At 37.0% G+C, this 10,884-nt stretch overlaps 1 protein-coding gene across 2 annotated transcripts in view; it reads left to right on the top strand.

Moving 5' to 3' along the window:
- The first annotated feature begins 133 nt into the window (after positions 1 to 133).
- Positions 134 to 10,884, top strand: part of LOC145496828 (uncharacterized) — a 20,275-nt gene continuing 9,524 nt past the window's right edge. The window contains exons 1-2 of one of the 2 annotated variants that reach the window (XM_081476578.1): positions 134 to 816; positions 10,631 to 10,884. The exon at positions 10,631 to 10,884 is cut by the window's right edge and continues 30 nt beyond it. In XM_081476578.1, coding sequence (XP_081332704.1) covers positions 10,643 to 10,884 — 242 coding nt within the window. In that variant the 5' untranslated portion in view covers positions 134 to 816; positions 10,631 to 10,642. Of the gene's footprint in view, positions 817 to 1,798; positions 1,961 to 10,630 lie in introns of those variants that run through there. The other variant, XM_081476577.1, reaches the window with a different exon arrangement.

Raw genomic sequence — 10,884 nt, 5'->3', positions numbered from 1 at the left:
AAGTTTGGAACTAAAATATGCTACAATTAACCATATGTATTTCAGTTTATGAGTTTGTCAGTGAACCCTCAAAGTAACAAATTCGGCTATGGCGATTCAGTTAACTTATTATCTTAATATCTGGAGTTTAAATACACGCGTAGGAAAATATTGGAACCAAATATTCAAATATTCGGACGCAATTAAATTTGTTGCTTACATTTTGCGTAGAGAAAATGGTCTTAACATGGGTAACATTTTTTTTGCCTCTCAAACAAAATAATTGCGTCGCTGACGTCGTCGTTGGTTTTTCCATAACTATGAGTGACGGTATGGTAGATATTCCTCAATAAAAGCGCATAAACAACAATATTTATGTAGCACGATATTTTAATTAAAATCAGCTGACACAACGATGTGCAGATGAAACGAGACATAAAAAAGCAAAATAGAGAAAATCGGTCCTGCGTTAAATACAGAATTTAATTCCCATGGGTGTTCGGATGAAATTGTCGCGTGTTTACCCCAACATAAGTAAAAGCGAACAACATAAGCAGAAGGATTCCTTTCGAAACTGAAAATGACGATAATGCAGAGTAATGGACCCTTATCAGGTCATTTTTGTAACTTAAGAAACCTCAGCAAAGTGCTCCGATTCAGTCACCAGTACTGTGTGGGCGGCGATGGTTCTGCTCCGTTCAGTTCAGTTCGCGGTTTATACCCCATCCGCTATCGGTCAGTTGATGTTTTACACCGACCGTTTTGCGAGGGATCCAGGGGGAACTAGTGATTCAGGTGAACCGATCCTTACCTCACTGGCGATTGGTTGTTCGAAAGGTGATGTGTAGTGCTAGCCCAAGCAGATTTCTGAGAAAAACTATAATTAGAAAATTAGTAGCAGGATTTACTTTTCAAAGTAAAGCAGCGAACACATTGTGAACGTAAAAGGAATGTTTGACAATTAGCTGGGAGGAACAGAATACCCAACTAGGAAATAGCTAAAAGTAGCTTTTTCCTTTTCTGCCGTTGTTTAGTCGGTCGCTGAACTGATTGTATAAATTACTGCCTTGAATGGTGTCCCGAGAAAGATCGAGCTGTCCAGTTTTAAGTTTTTCGGAAACGTTTCGTAGATACTCGTCGATTTCTGTCAGAACTTCGGTTTCTTGAAGTAAGAGGAAACAAATTTTATCTATTGATGAACACTCAGAACTGATTTATTAATATCTTCTTTACGTACGATGATCTATTTTGGATTCCCGCTTAGTCGCTTACGCAAATGTTTTCCTGAAAGAGGCAAGTCACGGTTGACCTCTAACAGAGAATTTGAAGCAACCTGTAAAACGTCCGCTCAGCCTATCTCGTCGATTTTTTGCGGTTTTCAATACTGAAAGAAAAACACACACTCAGCGACGACTCAAAAAGCGACAGCGATCTCTAAACTTTTATATAAATACTGTTCTTCGCTCCTTAGACAAGGCTGCTTCCCGTAATATGCGTTCAAGGAAGTCAACAAATCACCGGATGTCATTCGCTAAAAGAGACATGTGTTTAATCTGACCTGAAACGCCTCTGCGACGCGTTTGAGAAGCTATTCATAATTATGACTGCTATAAGAGTTAAGTTGATGAAAAACCCACGCGTTTCTGTCTGCGTTCATTGTATTACACGGACATTAACTGAATACTGGTCAAGGAACTAAATTTAGTGTTATTACGCTAAACTCACATGACTTCCTCTTTTAGTTTAACTTTCGAAAGTTAACACCCGAAAGGAAGAGAATAGTTCAGCAGTGACTGTTATTTTAATCTCATTTCGTTCAATCTCTCTCTTGACAGAAGAACTCGGCCTCGCGCAATAAGCTGAGCTCAGTTTCACCTGTTCTTTCACATAGTGAATTGCAAAATACCGCGGGTACAATAACCAGAAAATGGAGAAAATTAGCATCTTTATTGTCCTCATTGTCTCGCTGTTCATCCCTGATGTAAGTACATTTTATATTTTTAGGGGAAGCGGGTAACAGGTAAAATAATTTTTAGTTTGCAAGATTTTCGTAATATTGTTGATATGGAACTTGTAGCATTTTAAGTTTAACTACGATGGATATTTCTTAATGCGCAGGGTACATAGTTCAGTTGGTTTATATTTAGCAAAGTCTGCGAAAAAAGTTTTTAAAGAACTGCAAAGTGGCTGTTGACACAGTTTTTAAAGGGAAACATTGTATTTCACGCGTAACAGTCTTTTTCTCGTAATATTAGGTTCACTAGCTAAAAGCTGTCGTTGTTGTGTCACTGAGGTCAATACAGTAGAACCAAAAAAGCACCGGGCTAGTAATACTCAATCAAGACAAGTTTGAATTTTCAGTCAAACCTAGGTTAGGTTGTAATAAAACAATTGCCATTCTTGTCTCAGAAAGATGCTAATTTTTGCTAAATCTGTTTTTTAAGAGTCATGTTTGTCGGATTTTTGGACTATCGTTTAATTTAGTTTCTTTTTCAAACCAAGTACTGTCGGAATTATTGTGTTATTAGCCATTCTACCACGTGCAACAACACTATTTGCATATTATACCATACCACATGTAGTTAGGAGAATCTGGTTCTACCAACAGTTTCATTTGGGGGGCGACCAATTGCAATATTCTCCAGGACTTTAACTTAAATACGTAACGCCGATATTTTAAATGACGTGAACAATTTATCATTAAGATGATGTCTTTTTTTAGCCGACGAATCGGAATATTTGTTCGGTGTGACTATTTATTTATTTTCATGCGCGCGGCTTTTTCTGACAATTCATATTTCAGTGGCTGCACTCCTCAACGACCTCCAGCCGATCTCGACTGAAACTGAAATTTTCACTGATTAAGGGCAGATTACACAATAGGCACTCAGGAATTTCATATTTCAGAAAACTTTGTTTTTCACTCACTCTGTTTCTGGCTGACATGTTCGCTGAGGTTCTCAGGGCTTATACTGATTCATTCTTAGTTAGAGAAATAAGTTGCAACAATATAACTTTTTAGTGTTTTATTTTCGTGATTTGACTGAGAATTAGCTGGTGTGTCCTGTAAGATGCACCGAAACCGAAGTGTTTCCACGTTCAATAAAGTTAATTACAGGATTTCCTTTATCAGACAGAAATTTCATGTTCAAGTCATTCGTTCGCGCGCCAACAATTTACCAGTTGGGAGAACCTGGCTCCACCATCAGACATGTTCTCCTTGGTGATCAATTTCACTATGGCTTTATGGCCTTAATTATTTCCAACAGAAAATGATCTTTCATTTAATTTGTTCACTTGTAGAAAATGATTATTTATCACTGACCTAGATCATGTCAGGCCTAAAACGGAACCTGCTCTCAAGGTTTTGATGTTTTGTAGTAGCGGTGTCACGCTCTTTTCTTCAACGACCTCTAGCTGACTTCGACTGAAACTGAAATTTTTATTGATGAAGGGCGGACTTGTTGCGCAATAAGCACTCAGGAATTTCATATTTCAGTAAAACCTCGTTTTTCGCTTACCTTGTTTCTGGCTGACGTGGTCGCTAAACGTCGTAGGGGCTATATGTATATTTGATTGTTATCTAGAGAAATTGTAACTATATCTTTTGAATTAATATTTTTATTTTTTCTTGAGATCACTCAATTCCCGATCATTTTGATGTCTGTTCCAGCACTTTTTAGGGTTTTAGCCGATTTCTGTTGAGTTTTAATAATTTTAAAGGTTCATGCTGCGCAAGTTCTGACATTTGGCACTAACGGCTGCAGTATCACTTGCAACCACCAAACGTCCTCTTATGAAAACTACTCTTCACTTCTTCGAGAAAATTTAGCCCCAGGTTCCTTTCGTTCTAGTTAGCTAGTTAATAATCTGCTTCTTTTTAGTCTCTGGTGATCGACTTATTTGAATTTTTATGACCTAGACATCCCTTAATTTTATCTATTAGCACAAATGAACACAATATTTCAACTGCCTACAGCATTCTTAACTCTGTCGGGAATGGCAGAGAGCGTGCAGTCGAGCACAAGGCGAGTGAACAAGTAACAAGTATTGCGCATGTCAGAGGAACTAGTTCTCGCTCCCTCTCCTCTCCTCGAGTAAATACGAGTCCAAAACAAATTTTGACCGCTGTGATGACGCATGTTGTTGTCGATAAGAGTACAGACAACGCTAAACCACATTCGATTTGTTTTTTACCACAATATCAACGTAATGTTTCTTTTTTGAGAGCGTGACCAAGAGCGTGACACATGGACTCTTATCGACAACGGCAAATTAGCCAGTCAAATTGCGAGATTAGTAGAAAATGTGGTAAAAAATGGTTTATTGAAACTTCATCGGGGTAAATACGCCGTTTTCAACTGCACGCGTCACTCTACTTTTAAGGTGGCTCCATATATAGGGTAATCATTTATGCCGTTGCGCGCGCAAGTGTTACGTTTTGAATAAAAATATAAAACAAACTGCGGTCAGAAACATAACAAAACAACGCATGTTATAAAAGCTTTGATTTTAGAACTTAACGTTTCGTGTTAATGTTTTGGGTGCTGTTTTTGCATTCGCTTTCTTTTTTTTTTTTTATTTTTTATTTTTATTATTATTATTATTATTATTATTATTTAAAGTAACACGTCTTAACAAATTACACGTATCACAAATTACAAAAATTACAATAACAAAGTACTCTGGCATGGCTACTCCGATACTACAGTGTACATTACTTATTTACATCAGGTGTTACTTACATTAGGAAAACGAATAACATAAAATAATTAATTAATTCTGACAGCACACACTAGCTACAATTAAATTAAACAGGATAAAAAGCAAGAAACAGAAATAAAAAGAGAAAGAAAAAAACAATAAAAGGAAAGGAAAACTTAAAATTACAAAATAAGCAAAAAAGCAAACAAACAACTCGTAGCGCGGGGAAGGGGGAGGAGGAACGATTTCTAATCTTGATTTAATACAATTAAAAGTAACTTAGTCTATAAAGTTTGTGCCGAGCATTGTTACGTTACGAGTACTTTTTCGGTGTTAATTTACAAATTTTCAACTTTGTATTTATAGTTGATTCTAGCAATAAATTCGGGTAGTACAAGTGAACTGTTGTTTAGTTTACTTATATACACATAGAAATTCATAAAAAGGAGGGTGTAATTGAATTTTCTCACGAGCTCCATATATGTTGGGTGTTTAAAGGTGGCGAAAAGCGTTTCTTTTGTATCTGGCTTAAAGTTTGAACCATTCTGAGTGTTAAACCAATTGATGACTTTGCATGTGAAGGTTTTTGTAAATTCGCAGTCGATAAAGGTGTGATTTATGGAGTCTGGCTCACCACAGTAGATGCAGTCATTGTCTGTATTTATCCCATATCTGAAGAGTTCTTTCTTTGTAATGACAATCCTATGGATAAGTTTGAATTGAAATTCTTTCAACTTATTTTCTTTGCATGTTTTTGAAGCCATTTTAAAGACATCTGTCCAATTCTCTGTGTCTATTGAAATATCTCTTTTCCATCTTTCCGGGCCAGTATGAGGTGATTGGTGTTTCTTAACAAGAAGTAGGCGGTAATAGTCTCTTGCCTTATACGTTTCAAAATTGATTTGATTAGTTTCGTTCAGTAAAAAAGATTTCCAGTTTTCTCTATAATTAAAGATCGAGTTTTGCCCTAGGACTCGCGCTCTGTTCTTCAAGCTCACAGGAATTGCACTCAAGATTTGATAGAACTGGAGAAAATTTGTGTTACAATGATATTTAGCATGAAATTCTTGAAAAGTTAGGTATTGACCGTTTTCATTAAAAAGCTGTTGGATCGTGTGGATACCCTTGACAAACCATTCCCTTATAAATAGCGGTTTTCCATCAACTAAGATTTCTTTGTTATTAAAGAGAATGGTTTCGGTTCCTTGATCATAATTGTACAGAGTCTTGATTTCATCAAATGCAATAAGTATGTCTCTGTAGAATGTTGGAATGTGCCTTAAATATTTGACATCGTAGTTACATCGAAGCAGGAAATTGAGACCTCCGTGTTTGTCAAAAAAATAGTCCGGTACTACTTTCCAATTGCAGTTATCTCTAAAGAGAAGTCTTTTAATCCATGCAAGTCTGAGCGATTTTATCGTAAGTTCGATGTCAACCATCCGTAAGCCTCCCGAGGAAAGGTCTTGGTACATACTAGTCCATTTTATTTTGTCCTTCTTATTTTTCCAAAGGAAACGAAACATTTTATCTTTTACCATTGGCACTATTTCCTTAGGGACGTTAACATTTGAAATTGAGTATATTAAGTTAGATAACCCCAAAGATTTAATTATCAGTACTTTTCCATAGAGTGTTAATCCTCTCGATTTCCAAATGTCTAAATTTGTCTGCAGTTTTTGTACTTTCAAATTAAAGTTCATCTGGTTATTACCTTTTTCGTCATAGGAAATATAGATTCCTAGTAATTTTGTGGGAGCATTCATCCATTTCATCCCTAGTGGTTTGGTTCTATTATTCAACCATTTCCCTAACCAGAATGCTTTTGTTTTCTCTACGTTGAGCACTAATCCAGAGAAATTCCCAAAAGCACTCATAGTTTTCAGGGCTTGTTCAGCAGAAGCCACATCAGCACAAAATAAGTTGGTATCGTCTGCAAATTGGCTTAGTTTGATCTCTGAGCCAAAAATTCTGATTCCTTTTATGGTTGAGTTTTGTCTTATTTTGTTTGATAGTATTTCTGCTGTCAGGATAAACAGATATGGCGAGAGTGGGCATCCTTGTCTAACTCCTCTAGAGGGTTTAAACCAGTCCGTTGCAAAACCGTTGTTCAAAGCTGCGCTTTCTATGTCCATGTAGAAGATCTCGATCCATTTTCTTAAGCTATCACCGAAATTGAATTTTTTGAGAGCACTTTGAATACAAGACCATTCCAGTGAGTCAAAAGCTTTTTTAAAATCAACTGATATTAATATACCTGGAGTGTTGTTCACCTGAGTTTGCTCCATAATATCACTTATTAATCTTACATTTTCTCCAATATATCTTCCTTTTATGAAGCCCGTTTGGTCCGGATGTACGAGTTTTGAGAGCACTGGCTCAATTCGCCTTGCGATGGCTTTTGATGCAATTTTATAATCCACATTAAGTAAAGTGATTGGTCGCCAATTCTGTAAAAGCAATAATTCAGCGTCGTCTTTCGGTAAAAGCGTAATTATGCCTCTACGCTGAGAGACCGATAACCTCCCATGCTCGTATGCTCCATTCAGGCTTGCTAATAGATCAGCTCCTACAAGATCAAAGAAATGCTTATAAAATTCTACGGTAAAACCATCCTCGCCTGGTGATTTTCCGTTTTCAAAAGTCTCCAATGATTTTTTACATTCTCCGTAAGTCAAAGGACCGTCTAAAGCATCTCTTTCTGCATCGTCTAGTTTAGGAATTTCCATGCTTTCGGTAAACATTTCAAAGCTATCCTGTGCATCTGTTGTTTGAGAATTATACAAATTACTATAATATATTCGGATCATTGATAGAATTTGTGTTTCATCAGTAGTTGTTTCATCATTTTCCAATTTAATTTCGTTGATAGTTTTTCTATTATAGTTCCTTTTTTCTAAATTAAAAAAGTATTTTGTGGCTTTTTCGCCCTCTTCTACCCAGCGGCATTTAGATCTGAAGATTGCAGATTTACCTTTATTATTATATTGATGTTGAAGTTCTTTTTTGAGGTCATCATATTGTTTAAGAATTCCGTCAATGTTATCAAGGTTCTGGCTATTGCAGATTATTTTATCCAGCTCATCAAGTTGTTGTTTGATCTCCACTTCATGCTTACGAATCGCCTGTGCTTTTCCTTTAGAGAACGAAATGGTTGTGCTTCTTATTTCCATTTTAATCAGTTCCCAAAACAGCTGTTGGTCATTTACATAATTATATTTTTCGCGAAGCTGAGGATATAATTCTAGAATTTTGGTTGTGTATTCCTTGTCCTCTAATAGAGAATTATTGAATTTCCAAAAACCCGGTCCTCGAGGATTCTCGTTCGGCCACGACAATGATAATAATATCGTGTTGTGATCTGGTGCTATTGAGGTTTGGATGTCCACTTTTTTAACAAATTTTGTCAAGTGCTTGGATATTAAAAAGAAGTCTATCCTTGATTTCACGCCTAACGTTTTAGACCTGTAAGAGAACTTGTTAACATTCGGATAACGAGTTCTTTGTATGTCGACAAGGTCAAGGGTATCCATGGTGATATTTACCAAATTCCTATATGCTGTTGGCCTCCAAGGAGAACCACCTTTTTTGTCTTTTTTAGATAGCGTACAATTCCAATCACTTCCTACTATAAGAGTTGTAATTTCCGATTTGTCAATTAAGAGACAATTTAGTTCTTGAATGAAACTTACTTGTTGTGTGTGGTCGTTGGGCGCGTATATATTACAAAATGACAATTTTAGACCGTTGTAACTGAGGTTGATTAAGATTATTCTACCGTCCGCGTCACTGGATGTGAAGGTCACTTTTTCTTTAACCGTTCGATTAATCAAGATACAAACACCTTTGCTATGAGAAGTCCCGTGAGAAAAGTAAATTTCACCTCCCCATTCATTTCTCCAAACGGCTTCGTCGCTTACTTTGGAAAACGTTTCTTGCAAAAAATAAAAATTGGCCTCCTGATCTTTCAAATACGTAAAAATGCTCCTTCTCTTAACCGTATCTCTGAGACCTCTCACATTCAATGAAATTACCGAACATTTGTGTAGGTGTAATTTATGCATTTAAGGATAGATTTTTGGAATAAAAAATTCGGTTCGCATTCCCCCTCGTATTAACAATTGTAAGCACCAAAACAAAACAAAACAAAACAAAAAAATTACCAATAATGAATTTAAAAAACAGACCTATTTTAGGAGTTCCTTCGCTTAGCAATCCAGTCCGTAGTCCCTTCTTTTATTTAGCAGTCCTTTGATATTAACACAGTTTAGAGATCGTCTAAGTCCTCTACGCAATAAATCCTTACCGGTGCTCCGCTCGGCGATGTCTTTACGAATATTTTTCCATCCATTGTCCAAGTGCTGGTAATCATGTTATCTTTCTTCATCTTGTTTACTTTCCAGAAAAGCTCTCTTCGATAATTCGTAAGATTCTCGTTGATGAATATACGCTGGTCTTCTCGAGACGCGAAAGCATAGCTTGGAAATACGTCAGAGGTTTTCACGTTTTTAAGCTTGGTTCTCGCTTTGTAGAGAAGAGATTTTACTTTGTGGCTCACGAATTTGACAATTACGGGTTTAGTGGTTTTTCTTTTCAGTTTGTGTGATATTTCTATATCTTCCGGTTTGATATCGACGTTTATGGCTTCTCCAATACGGATAACAACTTCGTCGGTTGATGTGTACGCGCCTTCAGGTACGCCCAAAATTTCCAACGAATTCTTACGAGAATATTGCTCCAGGTCGTCATATTTTTCTTCTAAGTTATTAATTTCTTCACTATGATCTTTTAGTTTCATTCTTGTGTGGTTAAGCTCGTTCCTCAACGTGTCATTTGCTTTCTCGGCTTTGGTAAGTTTCGTTTTAAGCTTCTCCGTTTCCCTTTGGTTGGCATTTAGGGCGGATTTCAGCTCTAGAATTTCTTGCTTCAGTTCTTGGTTTTCCCTGAGTATCGTTGCAACTGTAGTTTGTATTTCAACTAGCATCTCCTTGATGTCAATTAGGTTTGGTTCGGGCTGAGTGGCTGCAGCAGTTGGTACTTCGCCGACACTATCCGCCATATTGCATCGTTTCGAAACGTTATCTTCTTCTTCCAATGAACCTCTTTCTCCTCTTTTATGTTTCCCACTAGTCTTCTTCATTGAAATTGGCACTACATAGCATCACTCCAAGATGTGATTAAGGTCGAAAATACCAAGGAAATATTATAAAAGAAGGAAACTTAAGCTCCGCTCAGAAACCACGTCCAACCATGACGGGCTCACGCATGCTCTCTACAATTCGCTTTCACACCCAGTCCTCTCAAACTTATTACATGTAATAACCAATGATTAAATAGTGTTTAGCTATCATCTCTGTTAAAATTGTGGGCTTTAGTCTTGAATTATATATGCCCCAACAAATGTGGTTTTTTTTACTGTTTGTACGGCTTTATTTGTGATTATCTTGAATTTCCTTCGGTGAAATCTTCCAAAATTTTTTACAGCACATCGCTTCCAGTGGGATACGAATTTTAAACACGAAAAAAAGTAGTGTTTGTAAGGCAGTTTTTTCGATTTTTTCAAATTTATATCTTTAACCGTTTCAAAAAACCTGGTCTTATAGATTTCCCTGAAAAAAGAGCTCCGACTAAAGTGAAATATTTCAGTGCTACCAATATGCCAAATTTTACGGAATTTCAACGAAGGAAACGCGAGAAAATTCACTGTCAGTTTTGCTTTTTGTGCTTATGTTGACGTCATAAAATGTCCAAAAACACTGACGTTTTCTTTCGAGCGTGTGCAGATTACTTGAGCTTTCGTCCTCAGCGCGGCGTGTGATCGTAAAACCATAAAGAGCCACCTTAAAAGTATAAAATTTAATATTTGCGCGCGCATGACTTAAATTTTTATCGGTATTTCGAGGAGAGGTTAGTCGTTGATTACTGTTCACGTGTTTGTTTATGACAGGCTAGCTGCGGTATGTGTAGTATGAACAAGTACTATGAAAAAGGAACAGGCTGTGTAGAATGTCCGGCTTGTGGTCCAGGAAAACAGTTTACGACCAACTGTGGGTACAACAACGCAGGAGAACGGACGTCGGCTGCACAATGCGAGCAGTGCTGGGAAGGTGTGACATTTAAAGCACAGCTGTCAAGCGATGCTTGTGACAACTGCCAGTTGTGCAAGAACGGGAAAATAACGAAAAAGAAATGTACCCTGAC

This window comes from Orbicella franksi, chromosome 9 (assembly GCF_964199315.1).
Source record: "Orbicella franksi chromosome 9, jaOrbFran1.1, whole genome shotgun sequence".
NCBI lineage: Eukaryota > Metazoa > Cnidaria > Anthozoa > Scleractinia > Merulinidae > Orbicella > Orbicella franksi.
This window is presented reverse-complemented; position numbering and strand designations above follow the sequence as displayed.